The sequence below is a fragment of the Dromiciops gliroides genome, chromosome 2 (genome assembly GCF_019393635.1).
Source record: "Dromiciops gliroides isolate mDroGli1 chromosome 2, mDroGli1.pri, whole genome shotgun sequence".
In the NCBI taxonomy this organism is placed as follows: domain Eukaryota; kingdom Metazoa; phylum Chordata; class Mammalia; order Microbiotheria; family Microbiotheriidae; genus Dromiciops; species Dromiciops gliroides.
This window is the reverse complement of record NC_057862.1, coordinates 183,235,312-183,259,788: the sequence shown is the minus strand read 5'-3', so window position 1 is coordinate 183,259,788 and position 24,477 is coordinate 183,235,312. Positions and strand designations below refer to the sequence as shown.

Sequence of the window (24,477 nt, the reverse complement as noted above, 5' to 3'; positions counted from 1 at the left end):
CAAGCCTAATGTCTGAATGGCACTTTGCAGTTTACAATGTAAATGGCATAGTCAGAAAAAAACTGAGGCTGTCTCTTAGAAGTGTCTTAAAGCAACCTGGACAAGTTCCTAAAATACTAAGTAAAGTCAGACTTTGTAAAGTGCTAGGATGCTATGGCTATCTTCCGTTTTATTGGGGAAGGGGCAAAATGTGCTGGAGTCTTCTTTTCAATGAGATGTAAACTTCTTGGAGACCACCTTTTATTCTTCTGGGTATCTACCATGATGCCAACCAAATTGACTTCTACAATGTAGGCAATCAAGAAATACTTTTTGATTAATTGGACTTTCTCTATTCTACCCTCACATCTTTGGATCAATTATTTCAGAGATTCCTAGTATTTAAATCTATTAGGGACTTCAGAGATAATCTATTCCAACCCCTTTCATTTTATGGATGAGGAAAGTAGGGCCCAATACAAATACAATGTTTTTCTTTTTAAATTATGAACATTTAGACTCTGAACATTGGTTTTCTCTAGCTTAAGTTTACTACAAAATATGTTAGCTTAGAGTAAGTGCATCTAGGTTCTTAACATTCCCAGTCCTGCTCTTGGTTTCAAATACAGGTCATCTGACTAAATCTAGAGGGATTTTTTATTTCCACTACACCCCAATGGAGGAACAAATTTCCAAATTTCCAAAGGGTAAGTCACATGTAAAGGGAAAAGTGATATATGTACCTTATAGCTTGTAAAGTGCTATATCAATATGGATTAGTTATTTTTTCTCTCCTCTCTCTATTTAAAAAAAAAACCATTTTTGCTTCAGTCTGAATATCTTAGAGACATTCTAAAAGTTACTTGACCTGTGTCACACTACATGACAGCAGTTACCAAATTGCCAGGATTACTTGGTGACTCTCAACTTGTTTTTAAAAGACTAGTCATTGGTTTCTTATTTCTGAAGTCCCTGACTAAGTTAAAAGGGAGATGGATAGATATCCCAGGAACTCCTTTTAATAAGTATGAAGCAAAGAGATCCCAAATCCCTTGTCTAATTCTAACACACAAGTGGCTTTCGGTATTGCCCCAAGTAGACAACTGCTATACGACAAATGTTTTTCCAATTCTGGGGCTGGGATGGAATAAAACTGATGAGGTGAGTGATGAGGCCAACCGCCCCTTGCTATGATTTACAGGACTGGCACCACAGTACTTGAAGGAAATTGCAATGTTGGAACTCAGTAAATGATTCATATTTTCCAGTATGTAAAACATACTTATAGTCAACTCACTAAGAGTTGAAGAGCTAATAGGTTGCCAGAGAGTCAAACTCTGGCAAACCTCAAACACACACAACACTGTGCAGGAGGTCGGGAGGGAAGGTAAAATTTGTTCAGTCTGAATAGTCTCTCGTTCTCCTCTCCTTCCAGCAACTCAACCCATGCACACCCACCCTGCCAGGAACAACAAAAATGCCTGCTTTGCTGTCGATGATGGTCATAGATGTTCTGAGGAATAATTAAGGTCATAATCCATTAGATTAGAAACCTCCTCTCCCAATACTTCAACATGACAGCTGTAGGGACAATGATTATTAGGCTAAGAGCTGTTATCATACACATATTCTATGATCTGACATCTTGGCATTCTGGGAATAATTATGGGAAGGGGACAGGGCTGAAAAGGAAAATTAAAGGCTCCTGGTGGTAGAAATATCAGGAATGGAAGTGTAGAGCCAGGGGAGAGAGAAGTAAAAGCATGCCTCCCCCAGTTACCTATTTGCTATTTGCTCATTGCTTAAAATATCAATCATAGCTAAAAACCCCAGGCAAAGATGCTTCCTCACAGCTTAGTATTTATATAAAACAGTGAAGTTTGAAAAGTATTTTGCAAATATTGTCTTATTTGATTTTCACAACAACCATAGGAATTATATGATATTATTCTTACTTTACAAATGAGGAGACAGAGGCAGGTAAAGATTAAGTTACTTGCCTAGGGTTACATAACTAGTATATATGCAAGTCTACATTTGAATTCAGGTCTTTTTGACTCCAGGTTCAGCATTCTATCTACTGAGTTTAAAAATAATGGCACTGCTGACTATGGGCACTAAGATCTTTTCCAAATGTCTCAGTAGGCAATTGTCTACATGGTGCAATTAGAGGAGCACTGAAAAGCTTGCCCTACCTAAACATCTCTCCCCAGATATCTCAAATTTTCCATGGCCTGTAATTCCCACCATTAGCTATTTCATAGTCAACTATTAACACTTTTGTAAGACTTAGCTAAAAAGAGAGCATGGTTTGAGAAAAAATTAGACACGTAACAGGAAAGGGTGGATTGAGGGTTGGGAGCCAGAGAAGACAATGAGGAAGGCATGTCTAGACTATGGGGCACTGCAAATGAGGGCAGGGCTAAGGTACAACAACATAGTGAATGGCCTTGCAATACTGAAGGTCCTGAGAACCTTAGCATAAGAAAAGGAAGGAGGCAACAAAAGGACAAGGGAAAGACTTGGAAATTATCTTCATCCATTTCCCAGTTTTCTGAGGGTTATTCCTATCTAAATTTCTGGAACCATGGCCCAAAACCTCCATGAGCACATCCAAGGGACCCAAAGGCATCTCAAGGATTTAGTTCAAGCCTGGAAATCCTACCATCACTGGGGGTTGCCTAGGATAGACCCAGCCACCCTACAGATCTTCAGCAGTATATGTAAGGGAGTTTGGAGGGAAATGTCTCCAAGCTCAGTACTATGTATTCAAGGGCTCAAATCATCTTAAAGAGTTCTATGGATACTCAGTCCCATCGGTTCTCCTAGGATCCTTCCTGATGCTAACTGTGACCAAGGAGCCAAGAGCCCCATCAGTTTTCTCTACTGTCTTCTTGGTTCTTTGAGACTGGGCTTGCTGTGATTTGCCCAAGTCAATAGTAGCTTGAAGGATCCCAAGATTCACTTTGAGTCCCTTCTACATCTCTGATCTTTGGTGTGTTTTTTTTGGTGGGGCAATGAAGGTTAAGTGACTTGCCCAAAGTCACACAGCTAGTAAGTGTAAAGTGTCTGAGGATGGATTTGAACTCAGGTCTTCCTGAATCCAGGGCTGGTGCTTTATCTACTGCACCACCCAGCTGCCCCCTACATCTCTGATCTTACTGCAGATATTACCTGAAAGAATGGGAGGTGGGAAGGCAGAATAAAACTGACACAGTTGCAGGGGGAAAAAAAGATGGGTATGAACATGAAAATAGAGAGAGAAGTTTGAAAGCTTTTTGTGGAGGAGAAAAAGAAAACAAAAAACCCCAAAAGAACAAGAAGAGCGGTAGCTAGAAGAATCTGGGAGCAAAATATGATCTGGCTTTATTTATTGGAGGAAAGACTTAGGAAAATAATAACCTTAATTAATTCTAGGAATCTGATGCTGCTTCTTTCCTAGAGTAGGCAAGTAGTCAGAGCTAAGTTATCTTCCTCAGTTACTCTTAGCCGGAATGTTTAGTCTAGGAGGAATTAGTGAGTTACTAAAACTAGGGGGAAAGGGGGAATGGAGGGGAGTAAGAGAGTATGCAGCAGCTTAAATCTTGATGCCGAATTTCCTGGCATCTGAGGGTTTGGTGTTTTGTTGGGTTTTGTTTTTTTTTTTTGAGCCTATGCAATAGGTCACTGTAATGACTACATTGTGACCTAACAGACTATAAGAGTTGGGTTCTATTTTTTGAAACTGAGAGACCAGGAAGGTGGGGGGGGGGAGAGAAGGGTGTGGCAGGGAGGAAGAGAAGGGCAGTAATCCCCACTTTGGCCCCAACCTTAACAGTCTCCCCTTCCCACCCAGAGAAGAAACATTCACATTTCCTTACTGCTCAGGTTTGTCCAATAGTTTAAGTTCCTCTTCTTTGGAGGTTTCATAATGTTTCTTTATTTTTATCAGCTCGTCCTTCTGGGCTCTCTGTGATGAAATAACAAAATGGAAGAAATGAGAGGCTGCCTTGTAGAATTGTAGACTCTTAGGATTAGAAGAGATCTCAGAGATCATTTGGTCCAATATACACAAATGGTTGGAGTCTGTATGGCTATTCAAGCTGGTGGATAAGAACATCTTCACATGTGGATTTCCTTCCATGCACTGCAGAGATGTAGGTGGCTGGTTTTAAGCCAAAATATCAGAGATGAAAAGGTTCAGAGGCTGAGCTGCCAATGGCATCAGGTTGTATAAACAGGAAGTCCAGATACTTATACCCCAAGTTTAGAAATGACTCTGAGGCACACTTTATTTTTTCCCCCCTTAATACACATACTGTCATGTAAAACACATTATAGGTATATGCTCCCTGGATGTTTTCTTCAAAGAGTCTCTTTTTGTTCCCAATATTTCAAGGATGGCAAGAATGACAGATCAGGAATAAGGAAGTCTCAGTTGAATTTCTGGTTGTAGTATTTATTAACTGTGTAACTTGGGTAAATCACAAACTCTCCAAGCCTCACTTAACTCATCTGTACAAAGGGGGCAGTAACAATGTACTCCCAACACTGAATAGAGTTTTAGGGAGGACATGTATTTGTAAACTTTAAAGTGTTACATAAATGTGAATTGTTACTGTTTTTTCAGTCTTAAAATTGTTTCTCTTCCCTCTGTGACCTGGAAGTTATATCATACCTGAAACTCTTTAGCCTTCTACCAGGCCTCAAACACGTTACAGTTCTTCTTTACTGTCAAGAATAGTTCTAATCATTATATGTTTATTATCAGGTGCTTTTTTTTAAGCTACTATTCATCCTCATCATTTTCTTTGAATGTTGATAGCACCTGCAAAATATATACTTAATTATCTATTGTTTCTGTTAACCTGGAAATTAAGGCAACAATCAATATAGGAGAAATAAGGTCTTTAATCAGGGCAGAGGAACTATAGCTCTTGGTATCACAAAGCTCAGAAGCTAGGAATACCCAAAGATGGGAACAGAGGACAGGGTTTTTATGGGGTAACCAAGCAAAAAGGGAACCAAGAGATTGCTCCAGAGTGATGTACAACTACTTAATGTAAATGAACCTTTAACAAAAGAAACAATAGAACTGCTCCTAAGTATAGAGGCTACTAACTCGGAATAGAAAATACTAAGTAGTGGATCCTTTTTACATAACAACATAAAGTCCAGGGAGTAAGGTGGGGAAACATTGGGAAGGGATAAGTTGTTTGGGGGAAGGTCCCTAAGTCCATTAAGAGTCTGGAAATGACAAAGACAGTCAGCCCCAGGCAATTCATTTGTCTGTGAAAGAGGGGACTGGGTGGGGAATCAGTTCTCAGTAAAATTTGTAGTTCTCATTTCATTTTGAGCATATAGAGAACATGTGGTTCTTTTTTAGCATAGAGAACTTCCACAATGGGAATTCCTATCACTAATGCAGATCACAACTCACCCATGATTTAGTGTTCAACACTTGGGAAATTTCCTGAGGAAACTAAGTTGAATGATTTGTCCAGGATCCCACAGCTAGTAAGATCCATAGGTAAGGCTTGAAACTACCTGAAGTCTAGCCCGGGTGCCTCTTTATTTATCCATTTTGCCATACTGCATTCTTATACTATCATAAATTATTTCCTCTGTGTGTGTGTGTGTGTGTGTGTGTGCGCGCGCGCGCGCGCTCTCTTTCTACCTACATTGTGAAGTCCTCAAGGGTAGGGGTCAAGAATGGTACTTTGTATGTTCTACAGCAACTCACAGAATATTAAAACACAAGAATTATTTGCAGAATTCAATGGAATAATTTCCTAAACCCAAGAATCACCACATAACTGACAGATCCTCAAGTCACTTTTCAGGACTCAGCTCCCAAGTCACTCATTTGGTGACCTGTTTCCTTTGCTTTTATATTCCCACTAATGCTGAAGGGTCCACTCACAAGAATGTGACTATGTTTGTTCTGGTTCTTCTGGGAATCCTTCTCACCTGACTTGGATAATAACAGTAATTGTTCACTTATATTCCAAATAATCTCATCCTATAGTTTTATAACTCTTTTTACCTCCCAAAGTACTTTCATATCCGTCATCTCATTTTGCTCCCACTAGCACCTCTGGGATTAAGGTGTTGTATTGTTGTTGAGTCACTTCAGTCCTGCTCAATTCTTAGTGGTCTCACTTGGGGTTTTCTTGGCAGAGATACTAGAGTGGTTTGTCATTTCTTTCTCCTGGAGGAAACCTAGGCAACCAGGGTTAAGTGACTTGCTCAGGGTTACACAGTTAGTAAGTGTCTGAAGCTGGATTGAACTCAGGTCTTCCTGACTCCAGACCTGGCACTCTATCCACTGCCCTTGGGATTAAGTAGCAAAATAGTATTACTATTTCTCAAATGAGACCATTCAGGTACATGGAGATTAAGAGATTTACCCAAGGGGGCAGCTTGGTGGCACAGTGGGTAAAGCAGTGGCCCTGGAGTCAGGAGTACCTGAGTTCAAATCCAGCCTCAGACACTTGACACTTACTAGCTGTGTGACCCTGGGCAAGTCACTTAACCCCCATTGCCCCACCAAAAAAAAAAAAAAAAAGATTTACCCAAGAGAATACATGTAGTTAGAGGAAGAGCTAGTGCTAGAACCCAGGTCTCCTGGGGCTCCTGACATCTTATTGCTTTTTCCATCAGAACAGAGTGTCTGTGAAAGGCAGCTCCAACAATGTAAATGAAGCCTACTAGCATAAGTACCACAACAGAACTTTAAATAGTTCAATTCCTATTATCATCTCAGCCTTCAGCAACTTTCCCATTAATGCTTCTAGTGGAGTGTGATGATTAAAAAATTCTGAGTGACATACTTTTTGGGTAATTTGATAATTTTATCAATAAGGCCAGAACATTTATTAATAAAGGGATGATCATTTGGACATTTCTCTTAGGGCAAAGGCAGTTATAGTGGTGGACTAACAGTTTATATGCTCTACTAAGAGTAGGTGTTCCTGAGGGGTACCAATCAACTCTGGTTAACATAATGGGAGGTGGGCTACATTAAAATGAGGGTCTTGGGGTATGTGACTTGGGTCACCCACATCTTGGTCAAAGGGACATCAATTTCCAAACCACCTGTCTGCAAAAGGGAGAATCAATACTTCTCCAGATCTGTCTGAGTAAATACAAAAACTTAGAATTTCTTTAACTGTCTGATTAGATCTTGGCCTGGGAAAATCTTTAAGAGAGATTTCCTACACTGGTGGTTTTTTGGATGAGGAAGTAAGAAAGGGAAAAAAACCTTGGTCCTAATACAATAATTAGCTACTAAATGCAAGAGAGAAATACTCATCTCTCAAAGGAGAATGGCTTAATTCTTGTGTCCAGATAAAGATCATGTACATTTTTGAGGTTCCCAGGTGGAAGAGGTTATGTTTAAAGATTAATAAAAATATCTTTTATCTTTGGTTTTTTTGGTCTCTTTTGACTGGTTTATTTGTTTTGGCCTGGTCTTGTGATTTCATGGGTATAGGGAACTCTTGGTGTAATGGGAACACTTTTTCTACTAATGCATATCAACAACTTGTTAATAACTGATATAGAATATATTAGAAAAATATTGCCTTGGGGCTCTTGCTAAGTGCCTTGCCCAGAGTCACATGCCTAGTCTGTGTGAGAGGAAGGGCTTGAACCCAAAGTCTATCTAACTCCAAGGCTAGCTCTGCTACCCACAATGCCCTTTTTGCCTTCAGCAAAGACAAATAAGGATCATCAGGTCTTTGATACTTACATTTTCATACAGAGCCTCCAATGTTTCCAAGTCTACCACGGAATCATCCACATTGAAAATTGCTAAGTGAGAGAGAGAGAGAAATATGAAGTATTTCATTAGACACCCCCCCCCCCAGCCAACATTTATTTCACTCCCAGTTTCAAAGCAATATAATATCACACATTCTCGCACAAACTATGCCTTTCACCATGTTACTGTTCTCCCTTCCCTTATCCCCACGGGGCCAAAATGAAAGGAGCCAAAATGGTTTCTATCACTGGCCTGCGCCCTTGCCCTGCCTCATTTAATTCCACAAACTCCATGTCCGACTGCTGTTTAATTTAGGCTCTGCAGGAGAAGTGTTTATGCTTTAGAACTAAACCAGGGTGTAGGTTTGAGGCCCGTTTTTTAATCTTTCTTCCCAGCCAGTAATTGAAGAGATTTAGTACCTAGTGTCACAGACCTGACTAAAGGATTCTTTCCCTTTCTGGGGGGAAACAAAGAAAATTTTTGCAAATTAAATTTATCCAGGCATGTGATTTCAAGCACCTTTCCACTGCCAACCCAACATCTTGTTTAGGTTATGAAGAGAATGAAGAATAAAATAGGGCTGATGGCAAATGAAGATTATGGCCACCTCCCAAATCCCAATCTTAAAGCAACCTCTCTGTCCCCCAATCTTATTACCACTTGAATTGTTGCATTGTAACCTAAACAAGCCATTTAGCTGCTACCTGATACTCTCTCCATTTTAGTTGTGTTTGATTTCTTCCCTCTATGTGGGGACAGAAATGCTGAGATTTAAAAGCCCTCATGGATTTGGCTATCCAAAATGTTTGAAATAGGCAAGGCTCACATCTTTAAATAATTATTCAAAAGTAATAAGGTTTCTTCTCTACCCCACCCCCCACACTCTGTTCCCTGATTTTACATTGTGAAATTAACCAGCAGGCTAGTAAATTTTCTCCATGGCAGGCTAATTAATTTTATTAAAAGGACCAGTGACATTTAGAATGCTTTAAAATTTTGTCTGTCAATTATTAATCTGTCCACTGGCATTACAATGTGACTCCTGGAGAAGGCAGAAGGAAAAAAAATACAAACATGGTGAAGACCATCATGGTAAAAATTCAGGTTCACTTCAACTCATGTAGTTTCTTTTCCAAGTTAGGACCATGTGAATCATTTTATCAAATGCAACAAAGCTATTCAGCTGTACTAAGATCTAACTCATCATATGATACTAAGCAAAGACCTTAATTCCTTGATTCCCCACTCACTGTAATACTTAAGGTTGACCTATGACTGGAGGGAAGTGGATGGGGAAAGAGAAGGTTAATACTTTAGTAACAAAGCCAAGCATCTAAACTGAATGAAACCTGAAAAGCCATAGACCAATCTGAAACCACTAAATGAAAATGCAGTCATCACTTGAAGGAAGGAGGAAAGAATTTACCCTCCCAGCAGGACTGTTATTTTATGTGTGTCAATAATATGAACTCACTAATTTATCAGATGGAACAAGCCTTTAAACCTCCGGCAACCATTTAAATGAAATGGCCAGATACCTTTTCAGCCTTATGCAAATCCCATTACCTTCTTACAAAAATCAGCCAAAGAAATTATGAGGGAAAAGGAAAATACTAAAAATGAACAGAATATTTTTCTTACATCTAAAATAAAATTTTGATACATCCTGATATTGCACTTGAATAGCAACATTAAAAGGTTACCATGTAAATTTAACCAGAGAACATATGAGTTATACTGTCTATAAGTATCTATTATTTTTTATTTAAAGATTCAATAATTTAGTCACATGATTTAGTAAGTAAATGTCAACTGGTTATCATCTGTGTTCTAGATAGAAGGAAAACATATGAACTATAAAGAAACATCATTAGTGATTATTAATTTCTCACTTATCTCTTTTATCTCTTTTAATACCTAAAAGAGATATCAAAAGAGAAAACTTCAACCATTTTGATTCCTAATAGTGATATAAATGCAACCTTCTAGAATTTTACAGGCATTGTAGAGAGAAATGGGCAGGTAAAAGAATACACCTAGTTGTATTCTTTCTCACCTGCTTCTTGAAGCTTTCCATGACTACAATTTCTTTCCAACTGGCATTCCTATTGCCTTTGTTTGTCTATATATCAGTCATTTGACACTCATCATTTACTTCCTTATTATTATCTTTTTAGGTCACACATCTGTAGATTAAGGATTAAGTGTTCATGCAGTATATATCCTTTTGCCCTTAGGAAGATAAAGTATTATCATCACTCCCATACCCCCATTTTACAGATGTATCAAGTGAGGGCAAAACAGTCACAATTATTTAAACAATTTGTTTTAAGCTACATAGCTATAGCAAATAGTGTAGGCTTAGTGTGAAGATTAGGGCAAGATTAGAATATAGGTCTCTTGCCTCCTTGTTTGGGCTTTTTTCTTTCACTGTATGTAAATGTTTCAAGCATCTTGAGGGCAGGGACCATTTCTTAGACTTCTTTATATACCCTACACCTACTCCTAAAGCCTAGCAGGTAATAAGCACTTAATAAATGCTTGTTGTACAAAAGCACAGCCTATAAAACTTGAAGTATGTTATATTAACCCAGAAAACCAACAGGGAAGTCATCACACCAAGAAAAAAAAATCATTCTTTGATATGACTTTGTGTTACCTGAGGTCTGACAAAATCTCATTTTCACCCTATTTTGAACCCATTCATCTTGCTATTCCAGCAAGATGAACAAATACCAATACTCCAAAAAAACATAATGCTGCCTGCCTTAAGGCCCTGATACAGTATTCCAGTTTTTGATCTCCTTTCCATATCTCATTATACCAACACTCCTGCAGATGGTGTCTGAAAGGTGAAGTGTCAAATCCACAAAGCGAAGATCAATCATTGCTGGTGGTTTTTACTTTTATCTTGCTCTCTCCTGAGCTGTCCCCCTCACACTGTCAGTTCAGTTAGAATACTTCACCTACACCTCACAATATGTCGAAAGGAAGTAGACACACGCTGTGAAAAGCTGGTAATTTTATTGGGTTCCTTTACCTTTAAAAATCTGTTACTTGGCTGAGTCTGGTTTCTGAGCTCCTTTTTTGCAGGGAAATTGAGGCAAACATTTTTATGTGGTCCTCTGGTGCCTGCTCTCTACTACAAGAATTTATATACACAAGGATCATTAGCGTAGTGTTTTACCCATTAAGATATAATAACCGTCAGCCTGGACAAAAAGCAGATCTGCATCATGCATTCAAACTAACAGGCACACATAAAACTATGTGCCAGTCGCAGGCACAGGCAAAGGGCCTTGCACAAAAGGTAAGCTTCCCTCTCAGGCTTAAAAAATGTTTTTCACAGGTTTAAAGGTAAGCATAGTGAAACTAGGAGTTCTCATTGCCCTGTGGTCCGTTTTCTCACCCTCAGCACTTTTTAATTCCAAGATAAACCAAGTCCAAAAGACAAAGGATCAGGGAAGCTACAACAAAGTTAGCTGTCAAATTTGATGGTCTCTCCTGTGCTCCGTCCCTTTTCCTAGAATCTCTTCACTTCCACACACTAAAATTATTCTTATTTACTCCATCATCTTGTATCATATGATTCTGTCTCTCTCCTTTACTGCCTTGAATGTAGTTGGTTAATAAATATTTGACAATAAGTCAATAAAGATTTGACAATTGCTTGAATATATTCTTAGCAAAGAGAAGACTGATGAGACAACCCAAGTCTGTTAATGGGAAACTTAACACCCTAATAGCTCATTCATAAACCATGCGAGGACCACAGAGGGGATCAGTTTCAACAATGTTTCATTATGAATCCCTATTTTCTGCTCATTCTTGGCTTTTAGAATAGTTTAATTTGGGAAAGAGGAGCAAAAACTGTAAGGCCCAAAAGTTAGAGGCTCCAGGTTCAAATCCTTCTTCTGACAATTGCTATCTATGTGGGACCTACTGAGTGTCAATTTTCTCAACTATAAAATGAGGAGGTCAGATTAGCTGGACTCTGTGATTTAGTTTATGTTCCTACATTTCTGTTCTTAAAATAATAACAACAATAATATTAACTAATATATATGATGGTTTAAGGATTTGAACTCAGGTACTCCTGAATCCAGGGCTGGGGCTTTATCCACTGCGCCACCTAGCTGCCCCAGTTTTCTCAACTATAAAATGAGGAGGTCAGATTAGCTGGACTCTGTGATTTAGTTTATGTTCCTACATTTCTGTTCTTAAAATAATAACAACAATAATATTAACTAACACATATGATGGTTTAAGGTTTTCAAAGCACTTTGTATATGTTACCTCATATGATCCTCAGAAGAACTTTGTGATGTAGGTACTATTATTATACACATTTTACAGATAAAGAAACTGAGTCACAGAGAGGTTAAGTGATTTGCTCAGTGGCACAAAGCCAGTGAGCGTCAAAAGCCAGATTCAAATTCATTGCTACCTAGCTACACTAATCTACTATGTCCTTCTACTGTGCCCAGAAGACATGAGGAGAAGATTTTTATCTCTCTTCAGGAGAATTAAACCATAAATCGGATTCTCAAATAGGCATCTCCTACCTTTGCCTTTCCACCCCAGTATTCTTCTATGTGTATAATTAGACCTCCTTTATCTCACAAAAATAAAAAGTGAGGAAAGGGCAGGATTTTAGATCCAAGGAAGGGTAGAGGTATGAATTTCTTGGATTTTCTGTTTCTTTTATGTCAGTTCTGGATTTAAATATACTATCAGGGTCTCTATCAGCATTTTAAGTACTAGACTTTTCATTATCAGTAGATTTTTAGAACAAAGGAGAGATACTTTTTAAGCCTAGAGTTTTATTAATCATCCTATTTTTGAATTCCAGTTAGAAAAAAAAACAGTGATTGGGATCTAATATATATCAGGAGGATGGCTAAATAAATTGTTGTACATAAATGTAATGGAATATTACTATGCTATAGGAAATGGTGAATATGATGAACACAAAAAAATAGATCTATATGAACTGAAGCAGAGTGAAGTAAGAAGAGCCAAGAAAATAATATACATAATAACTACAACAATGTAAATGGAAAAGTAATTTTTGCAAAATTATGAAGAATAAACATGACTTGAAAGAAGAGATATGAGAAGACATTTCCATTGCAGAAGGAAGCAGGAAGTCCACAAGTTTTGCACACTGTACGTATTCTCCTATTTCTTTAATGGCTGGACCAGTTATGCTGAATTTTTTCTTCTTTTTTCCTTTTTATCTTAAAAAAATTGATTGGTTCTTCAAGATAGTTCTCTGGGAGAGCTAGGGGGATGAACAAAGGGGGAAACTATGGTAACATAAAAAAGACCAATAAAAATTTATTTTTTAAAAAGAAAGAATATAATGAATTCTGAATAGTTCCTCTTTATTTCTTCACTAACAGCATTCACACTTTGTTTTACCTAGAACAAGAGAGACATTGACTATGAGAGATAATGATAATTGTGAGAAAAGACAATGAGGGATAATGAAAAAGAGAGAACTGTATGGGAGAGAGGCAAAATCTACCCTGAGAAAATAAGGGAAGGAGCCTATGCTAATAGCTTTTATCTTTACATCATTTTTACACTATCATTATTTCCTTATCAACACTTCTAAAGCAGGGGTTATCCTGTGTGTGTGTGTGTGTGTGTGTGTGTGTGTGTGTGTGTTTGTGTTGTGTATGCATGCCATAGACCCCTTTGGCAGTCTGGTAAAGCCTTTGGAGCCCTTCTCAGAATAATGTTTTTAAATTCAAAAATAAAATACACAAGATTACAAAGGAAACTAGTTATAGTAAAATACAATGATGAAAGTATTAAAAATAAACTCATAGGGCCCATGTTAAAAACCCTTGTTCTAGAGAAATACTGGCTTTAAGTATCCCCAAGCAGTGGCAGAGGAATATAGATTTCATAAAATCTAACTGTATAAAAATGACAAGTCAATGTGAGAAGGACTGTGGAAAGATAGGCTAATACTAATACAACTAATACATTGTTAGGAGAGAGCTATAAAATGGTTCAATCAGTTTGGAAAGCAAGATGGAATTATGCAAATAAAGCAATTAAAATGTTCACATACTTTGAACCAGAGACTCCTATTACTGGACTTATACCCCAATGAAGGTATTGATAAGAAAAAATTCCCAAATACTCCAAAATATTCATAGCAGCACTTTTTGTGAGTGCTAAAAATTGGAAGCAAAGTAGATACTCATCATTTGGGGAATGATTAAATAGTGCTAAATGAATGTAATGGGATACTGTGATATAAGAAATGATGGGTAGGATGAATACAGAAAAGCATGGAAAGATCTGTATGAATTGAGGCAAAGCAAAGTAAGCAGAGCCAAGAAAATAATAAACACAGTAACAACAACAATGTAAATAGAACAATGAAATACCCAAAAAATCAAAAGTAAACATAATGAAATTATAAAGATCAAGTGAAGAGACAGGAGAAAACTTTCCCAACCAACCCCTACATGGAAGTGAGGGGGGGGGGCGGTGGTCCACAAATGTTACATGTTGTACATATTTCCAGACTTTTTCAATGTATGGGTCGGTTGTGCTAACTTTTTTCCCCTTAAATATACTATTTGTCTGTTGGAGATGATGTGGGAAAATTGGAACAGTAATGCATTACTGGTGAAATTGTGAATTGATCTGGAGAGCATTCTGGAACCATGCCCATTCTGGAGAGCAATTTGGAACCATGCTCAAAAGGCTATAAAACTGTGTGTACCCTTTGACCAAGAAATACTACTGCTAGGTCTGTATCCCAAAGAGATCTTAAAAAAGGGAAAAGGACCCACATGTACAAACATATTTATAGCTGCTCTTTTTGTGGTGGCAAAGAATTGGAAATTGAAGGGATGTCCATCAATTGCAGTATAGCTAAACAAGTTGTTGTATATGAATGTAATGGAATACTATTGTGCTGTAAGAAATGATAAGCAGGCAGATTTCAGAAAAACCTGAAAAGACTTACATGAATTGATGCTGAGTGAAATAAGCAGAACCAGAAGAACATTGTACACAGTATCAACAACACTGTGTGACGATCAACTGTGATAGACTTCGCTCCTCTCAACAATACAACAATCCAAGATAATTTCAAAAGACTTATGACAGAAAATGCTCTCCACATCCAGAAAAAAACAAACTAAGGAGTCTGAATGCAGATCAAAATATACTATTTTCACTGTATTTGTTGTTATATTTTCTTTCTTGCGGTTTTTCCGTTTTGTTCTAATTATTTTCTCCCACAACATGACTAATGTGGAAATATGTTTAATATGATTGCAATGTACAATCTATATCAGATTGTTTGCTGGCTTTAGGAGTGGGGAAGAAAGGGAGGTAGGGAGGGACGGAGGGAGAATTCTTACAAAATCTTAATCAAAAATCTTACAAAAATGAATGTTGGAAACTATCTTTACGTGTAATTGGAAAAAAATACTGTTAAAATACTATTTGTCATATGGAATGCTTCTCTGGAAGAGGGATGGGGAAGAGGAGGGATATATGAAATATTATGATAATGTAAGAAACAGAAAATATCAATAAACTTTTATTTAAAAACACATTCTAACCAAATAGCTCAAAGGAATCTTTGCCAAATTCAAAAGGAGTGGATGGAATGTATTTATCCTTTGAGGCTGCTAGGAAGACATTTCCCATCTTGCTTCAGATACTTCTGTAAAACCCTAGGTAATCCACTTAACTAGAATTCCCTAGTCGGTAAAATAGGGATAATAACAATAGCACCTGCCTCAAAGGGTAGTTATGAAGATCCAATGAGATAATGTATATTAGGCACTTTGAAAACTTTAACACATGAGATAAAGGCTAGCAATTATTATTTGTAATAGATTACTAAAGGCCTTCCAGAGAAGTAAAAATTTCTTGATGATGATGCAATTTTTTTTTGCCTTATCTTTCCACATACCCTGGACACACAGTTCATAAAGGTCTGACTCAAAAGACAGGAGTTCATTGGAAGAGTTTTATGTCTAAATAGTATTATATCCTTTCTAAATGAATTCCCTAATTCTGGTGTAGGGAACAAGGCACAAATATGTTCTGTGGCTTTTGGAAAGGAAATCAAGTTACTTATGAAGGAAATCAGTTGATAACTAGAATACTATCACTGATCTAGTAAGAACAAGATTCAAAACACGGTTATATTTTGTTATATTTTATAGCTATATTTTATATTATCAACATTTATTAATCAACAAAAACTTATTAACTGCCTATCATGTGTCAAGGATACAGAGGATCTAGGATCTAGGGCTACACATATAAAGAATGAAACAAGCCCTGATATAACTTCAGTTCTAGTTGGACCAGTTACTGGAAAAGGCTGATTTTGTTTCAGTTGCATATCATAAAACATAGGATTACTGATAATGAGTCTCTAAGATCTTAAAAAATACATGACTTGGGGGCAGTTGGTGGCCCAGTGAATAAAGCATCAGCCCTGGATTCAGGACGACCTGAGTTTAATCTGGCCTCACATACTTGACACTTACTAGCTGTGTGACCCCAGGCAAGTCACTTAACCCTCATTCCCCCACCAAAAACAAAAACAAAACCAAAATGACTTGATTTTAAAATGAACCTAAAAGTAATTTAAAGATTATTTTCCTTCAAATGAATATAATGATATTGAGATTATATTTAAAGCCCAAAATAACTAATAAAAATCCCAGAGAAAGCAAGATACACTCAGAGATCCAATGAAAGAAGTTTCAAAGGAAAAAGAAAAAAAAAATGTCAAGTCAGTGAATTGTACTTTGCACCTGAAGTCCTAAAAGACTAAAACATAGGTATCATTCCAAGAGATCTTTACTAATACCTTCTTGGAAAATATGTCAAAACTACATAGACACCCCAAATGGAAAGGGCAGCATATGCAACAAGAATGGTGGGGATGGCCAGGACACCAAATACAGTCAGTCCAGACTGAGGATAGATACCCTATCCTCATTCATTCTAAACCCCTGATCATCTAGGAAAAAATATGTCGTTCCAAAAAACTGCACTAAAATTTTTGGAATACCCTGTATACCACAGGATCCTTAGATACTTAGTATCTAGTTAGTAAGATCCTCTAGAATCAAATGAAATTCTTTTGGATCTTCTCTAAAATGACCTGCATCATATACATTGTATTTCTGAACTATAGGGAAATTAACGGTTTTTAACTAGCACTGATATTTCAACAAATCTGTCTGGAAACAATTAAAGCTAAAGGAAATAAAATCTAGGAGACAGGGAAGCTAGGTGGTGCAGTGGATAGAGAACCGGCCCTGTAGTCAGGAGTACCTGAGTTCAAATCTGGTCTCAGACACTTAACACTTACTAGCTGTGTGACCCTGGGCAAGTCACTTAACCCCAATTGCCTCGCTAAAAAAACAAAAACAAAAACAAAAAAAAACAAAAAACTGTAGGAGACAGACATTGGACTGGGAATATAAAGACTTAGGGTTTAGAAATTAATCCTGTAAATGAATGTCTTGCTTCTCTTTTTCATTCTTTATACCAATGAAATCAATGATTTGGTCATCCATTCTCACCAAAACCAAAAAACAAACCTCTTTCGTTTTGCATAATTTTATTTTCCAAATATATTCCCTTCCTTAAAGGGCATTATCCTCTAACAAAGATATAAAAAGAGAGAGAAAAAAAAGTTGAAAAAAAAAATCAGCACAACTAATCAACACATCAATTGTAGAGTACATGTAATATTCCATACCCATGATCTACCACCTCTGCAAAGAAGAGAGAGAGAGACATATATTCTCAATTCGTCTATAGGGTGAAATTTGGTCATCATAATTACACTATGTACATTTTTTTTTGTTCTTTCCATTTACATTGTTGATGTCACTTTGTATATCCTTTACCTGGATCCCACTTTCCTACACTTTGCTGATTACTTTTTTCTACATCAGTTTATATGTCTTCCTATGATTCTCTCAATTATTTATATTTGTCATCTCTTACTGAACACTAATATTCTAGCCATTCCCCAACCAATGGGCATCTAATTTTTCCCCCCTCTAAGTCTTTGCTGCTACAAAAATTGATGCTATGATTATCCTTGGTATATGGGCCTTTCTGCCAATGCTCTCCTTGGGGTGTCCATCTCTCAGTGGGATCCCTGGGTTAGAGGGTATTGACATTTTAGTCACTTTCTCAGCAGGATTCCAAATAGCTTTCCAGAACAGTTGGATCACTAGTGTATTAATAGCATGCCTGTCTTTCTTACCAACATTACTTCCAAATTTTGTCGTCTCTGCCAGTTTGCTTGGTGTGACTTATTTTGATGTCCATTTTCCTAATTTTTATTGAGTATTATGAAGAATAAAGTAGAAAAACCGAAAGTAGCATGCAAGCCCTTTCTTTTGAAACACATTTTTCTGATAATGCTCTATGGCTAATGGTTATAGAATGTTACAATCTATGAAGAATAAAAATTGCAAGTAATCCACAGGAAAATGAAGAAATATGTGGTGGATATCGACAAGCTCTGACAAATTACCAACAATGATATACGTAGAAAATGACATGAAATATATCATCCAGGAGATATATGATGGGGAAAAGAAGTGGGCAAGTTATGTAGTAAGAACACATTGATGGGCTAAATATTGTACTTATATCCAAGTAATGTTAAAAGACCTAGCTGAAGACCTCTAGGACATTGGGTGGACCCCTATAAGAGACTTTGCAGGAGAACAGAGTCAAAGGTTCAATAGGATAAGAAGGTAGAGAAAGGTTGTGTTCTACCCTATCATCAATGAGATAATGAAGCCACCAATGAAAAACAATATTCTGAGAGCCACCAGAGTACTTGCTCTAATCCTCAATCCCCCCTCCACCCATTTTCTGGGTCACTGACAATTTCTCATATTTCTTTTAATAACTTAATAACTACCTACTTTACTTTTACATCAAGCTCTATCTACCTCGTGTCTAAGACTTCCACTCACTGGACTCTCACAGGCCAGGCTAGAAATGGGAATCTTTTTGGTAAGAGGACAATACAAATTAGTCTGTTGCTCTCTCTGTCTCTTGCAACTGCACATGCAAAGCAAATTGCAAATGACGTTGATGGTCCTAAGTGACCTTCAGATGCCTGCGTCAGTCAACCATCTCAAAAAGAAGACTATGTTCTGGTTATATTGCCACATCTATCTGGAATGCATTACTAATGGAAGCTGGTGATTTTTCAGAATGGGCAGACAATCATCTTTTGGGAATGGCTCAGGTGCTGAAGGCAGGGGGATGGACTAAATGACCACCTCGCTTCTCTTCCAGTCCTAGGAATTTATGATTTTCTGATTTTCATCAACAGGAAAGAACTGACCACACATTTTTCCTCCATGTAAGCAGGTTCCTGGCAGATGAGTGATCTTCGAAAGGGGGAGAAGGGGCGGAGATGAGCTAAGTGTGCTATTTCTGATGATGAATATTCTACCAGACACCACTGAAACAGACAGTGGGCAGAGTGTCATAAAAGTCCTGGCCTATTGAATATAATGTTATATTGTCAGATCTGCTATTATCTATGGAGTACCCTGCCATGTCTTTATTACTAGCAAGTGTGTGGAAGGTTTGGCTTCACTTATAAACATGGCAGTGAAATCTTATCAGATAATACTCCAGGAGAAAACTGGCTATATCATCCCCATGATTTGACATTCAGAATACTTAGGCTTTTCCATAAAAGTGAAGACACTTCTGTCCTCATAGTGGTTCCTCCACTTTCCTATGGGAATACTTCACTAACTTTAGAGAGAGGCTTGTCTGGAGGTCTGATAGATCAGTGTCTTAGGTTCAGAGAATTTGGTGCTGCATATGAGCCAGGGATACTTAACCTTTTTAGTGGCATGGACCCATCTGGCAATTGGTGAAGTCTATTGACCCTCTTCTAGAATAATGTTTTTAAATACAAAAAATAAAATTCAAAGGCTTACAAAGGAAGCCAATTACATGGAAATACAATTCTCAAGACATGTATTTTTTAAAACCAACAAATTCACAGACACTGGAGTTAAGAACCCCTGATAAGCTAGCACTCTCATTTTATAGATTAGAAAACTATAGCCTAGAGAAGATGACAGACTTGTTTAGGGGTCACACAGGTTTTTAAATGGCAGGACTAAGTACTGTGACTCCAAATTCAGTTTTCATTCCATTCTTTTCCTCCTAGTATCTTGCAATTTCTTATAATTGCCTCCTATTACTTCCCTATGCTTTTGCTATTTGCCATGAAATTTGTCTTTTTTTTTACTCTTCCATTCAACTGGACTTTCTTTTATAAGCTGGTTCCCTTAAATAGACTGGAAGATGCTTGAGAATAAGGACTCTCAGTTTTTTCTCTTTATTTATTACTCTTAGAAACATATGACCTAGCCTATAATTTAGGACCACAGAATTTACAAGAAGAAGAAAATTTGGAGATCATTTAGCCCAGGTGTCTGAAGTCTTAGATGTGGAGACTGTGGTCCAGTAAGGCAAAGTCACTCACCATGATTATGCAGGTACAAAGCAGCAGTACTAGAATTCATGGGCAGGTCTTTGGATTGCAAATCCAGGGACTGGGCCATGACATCATGACTCTAGCAAGTCAAGTCTGTCCCCAGTGTTACTAACTACCTAAACTAGTATTAGTGATGATCTCAAAGAAGGCCAACCTGGTGGATAACCTGGTGTGAAAGGCCTCTTTAAGGACTGCCAATGAAAACTTTAGGGGTCACTCCTCACATTTTGAGAAATACTGTCTTTTTGGTGTATTCGTTCCATTAATCAGCTATTTTTAGTCCAAAATCATTTACATAATCAACATATTTAGGCAGATGTTCATTTCTTTATTTGAAAATGTTTGCCACTTGAGTAACATTGTATGCATCTCTGTTGTTTAGAAACTTTTCTGCCAGGCTTTTTCATCCTTCCAAATTCAGTTTTCATTCCATTCTTTTCCTCCTAGTATCTTGCAATTTCTTATAATTGCCTCCTATTACTTCCCTATGCTTTTGCTATTTGCCATGAAATTTGTCTTTTTTTTTTACTCTTCCATTCAACTGGACTTTCTTTTATAAGCTGGTTCCCTTAAATAGACTGGAAGATGCTTGAGAATAAGCACTCTCAGTTTTTTCTATTTGTATCCATAGCTCTTTGCACAATACATACACATAGTAAGCACTTAATAAATGCTTTTCCTTCACCCACTTCATTCACTGCCTCTTTCCTGTTCTTCCAGCTCCCCTTGAACATCCTGGCCTGGTCTTAGTTGACTCATTTCATCTCTAGCATTTATTTTATTCCTTTGGCCAGCATCCTCTTATTTTTTTTAAATCCTCAGAGTTTCTATCTTTTGAGATACCTTTGGAAATCCTACCCTTTTGAAGGACTCTATTTAGTCCCCCTTGACATAATGATTAACAGGTAAGTGACAGTAAGCAAAGGGAAAGGGAATTAAAGAAGCCATGACCCAAGAAATTTGGAATTTGGAATGATATTGGCTACACATGATTCTGAGAACATATCATCACAATGCATATGGCACTTGCCTGACCAAGACTGGGGTTTGCCATTTTACAAAATCTCCTCCAAATCAGAATTACTGTTAAAACTTTATAATAATACTTCTAGAAGAAATGTCTTTGGCAACATAAACTAAAAAAAATCTTCTCAAAAGTCCATTTCCTTCTTTCCATCTAATTCAAGGCAACTTATGTGGTTAAGATTCCCTCTTATTTCTTTGATTTCAACATGGATCTAGATGCTAGGCCAGTTATAGTTTATGGTGTAGCCACCATCTGGTATGGGGGCATTTTTTATATCTCTGAATAGATTTTTTTTTAAGTGTTACCACTGGAGCAAGAAATTAAACACCTAACAAATGCAGAGCTCCCTGTAAAGGCAAAGCAGAGCCTCTTGGTTCAGGGACTTTAAGAGGCCTCAACAGAAGCCAAAACAAAATAGTTTGACAGACAAACCTTGATGGGAAGTAGAGAAATCAGAGTTTCTTCACTGCTAAAACCAGTGCATACACTACTAAAATATTTCTAAAATACTGTAATCAGAACACATCACAAGTGAAATGGAAAAAAAAAAGAATTTACATTCAATTGAGTATGAAGGAGGAAGGGGGTGTGTTTTCATTTCAGATACAGTCAGCTTTCAGAACAGGTATGGCATGGAGGTCAATTTGGCTTTGGAACTGCTTCCCTTTCCTAGATAATATTATTCTTTTAGAACAAAATCATTAGACATTTGTAGAATAGGGGAAAACAGACACATATAAATTATCCTTTAGTAAAACTCATTCTATTTTTAGCAGTATCATGGTACAAAATAATAATATTATTAATTTTTTAAAATAATAAATGAAACAATAGAGAAGACTTACCCTGTTGGATATCTTTCATTTCTAAATGCAAGCTAGATATCAAGATTCCCACAGTCTGAGATCTTTTTCCATCCAGCAGTTTGATAATCTAGAATTAAAAAAAAAAAAGACATGATACCAGTCCAAAAAGTAGTACCATCTTTCAGTAACTGTATTAAGTATGGAAGAGCTAACTGGAGTTTCAAATAATACTAAATGACACTTCTCTAACATAAGTGCCTTGCACAGGGTCACACAGCTAGTACGTGTCAAGTGTCTGAGGCCTTAATTTCCTTATCTGTAAATCAGTGATATTAGGGTGCTTTTTTTCAAACTCACAGTACATCATGGAAATAAACTAAGAACCCACTAGATGGTATATTCAATAATAATATTATTAGCTAGCATTTGTATAGAACTTGGAGGTTTGAAAAGCAATACATATATACATAAATTAATATAAAAGCACTATACATATATACACACACACACACATATATGTTATCTTATGCAATTTTCCTTCTAGATGAAGGAATTAGGCCTGAGAGAGATTAAGTAATTAGCCCAGGATCACAAAGCTAGTAAATATTTAAGGCAGGATTTGAACTCACATCTGATTCTAAATTTAGTGCTCTATTCATGTACATGCCAATTCTTCTGAGTTCTTTAGACAAAGGTGATATTACATCAGATCACAAGATAATTAATGACAAATAGTCATGCTGTTCCATTTCTTTGGCATTTCTAGTCACTATATTTCTATTAAATAGCTAAATTTGTTGCCACCATCACAGTAGCAGTAAGAGAAAGAACAAACTGATCTGGGATGTGTTTAGGCTTGACTAGGAGAATGTTGGCTTCTTCCTTGTAATATGAGGACAACAAATAAATTACAAGGAAAATTCATCAGTGAATAGGGAATAAAAAAGGGTGGAGGAAATATATACTTTAAAACATACATTTTAATCAAGTCCAGATATACAAAGTAGCTAAGAGGACACATGCCAAGGAAAAAGACATTTTAGACTAATAACGAGGACAAATATTTGATCAATGGGCCAACAGATTAGTAAGGTATCTGTCTGGTCGTTGCCTTTAGGATGTGTCGAGAATTTTCTGGAATTTGTGAAGATTATCTGTGAGAGCCCCTCTGGTTTTATTTCTAAGTAAGTATGATCAAACTTAATTCTGATTATAGCTGAAACAACAAATGTAATAAATAAGGATATTTATCTGAATTAAGCTTTGAAATTACCAGACCAAGTAAGTTGGCATGAGAAGTGACAACCAAGACCAATAGAGTAAAGCCAGGAAAAGGGAGTTTGGGCAAGGGAGAAAAATTCTCACAGTGAGCTTGCTATGAGTATGAAGAAATTTCCTAAGGAAAATAGTAAAAGTCCTTTTGATTAATGTAAGAAAAGATGCCAGAAATAATTTTTAAGAGTTAGATATATATAAGAGAGAAGAATTTAGCATGCTTGGTAAAGATAGGTAGTCATTGTGTTGTTGGAACATCTGTCAAAATGCAAAGCTATATTCTTATAGCACAGCAATTTTCTTTTGCATTTAAGTGCCACAATTTTTTTTGTCACTTTCCAAACCATGAGCAGCCACTGATGGTATAAATGGGATCTTGCTTTTTTATTACTGACAATCCTGGGGTATACATCAAACAGTGGGATACCTGGGTCAAAGGATATAGGGACATTAAAATCATTTTTTTTGCATCATTCCAATTTGTTTCCTAAAATGTTCAGACCACATCATGGTTCCATCAGCATTATATTAGTATGTTTGTCTTTCTCCATCCTATTTGACACTCATATTTTTTTGATATTTGGTATTTTTTTATTATCATTGCCAATTTGCTGAGTTTGGAATAAAATCTCAGAGTTGGTTTGATTTGCATTTCTCTTATTATGGATTTAGAATAATTTGTTATATCATTGCTAATAGTCCATAAATCTTTTGAAAACTTTCTATTCTTTAGGGAATAATGTTTGGGGAATTCTTTGTGAAATGATTTTTGGTCTTATTTTTGTGTTGATTTCAAATATAGTTTGAATATCAGACTTTTGAGATATTTGCTCCCCAACTGATCATTTCCTTTTTAAAAATTCTGGTTGTACTGATTTTGTTCATGAAAAAATGTTTCAATTTTATTCAATCAAAATTATCCATTTTGTCTTTTGTAATCATTTTTGTCCCTTGTTTGACAAAGAATTCTCTACAATGGGTATGAAAAGTACATAATTTGGTTCCTTTAAAACTTTCTTACAGTATAATTTTTGATATATGGGTCACTTAGACCTTTTGATCTTAATGCTGTCTATATTGTAAAATG

At 36.7% G+C, this 24,477-nt stretch overlaps 1 protein-coding gene across 2 annotated transcripts in view; it reads right to left on the bottom strand.

Moving 5' to 3' along the window:
* The window catches only part of FMN1 (formin 1), a 357,503-nt gene that overhangs the window by 155,872 nt on the left and 177,154 nt on the right, over positions 1-24,477 (bottom strand). For both annotated transcript variants that reach the window (XM_043989842.1, XM_043989841.1), the window contains 3 exons: positions 22,155-22,242; positions 7,712-7,773; positions 3,840-3,928 (listed from right to left, as the gene is read on the bottom strand). In XM_043989842.1, the coding sequence (XP_043845777.1) occupies positions 3,840-3,928; positions 7,712-7,773; positions 22,155-22,242 (239 nt within the window). The remainder of the gene's footprint in view (positions 1-3,839; positions 3,929-7,711; positions 7,774-22,154; positions 22,243-24,477) is intronic.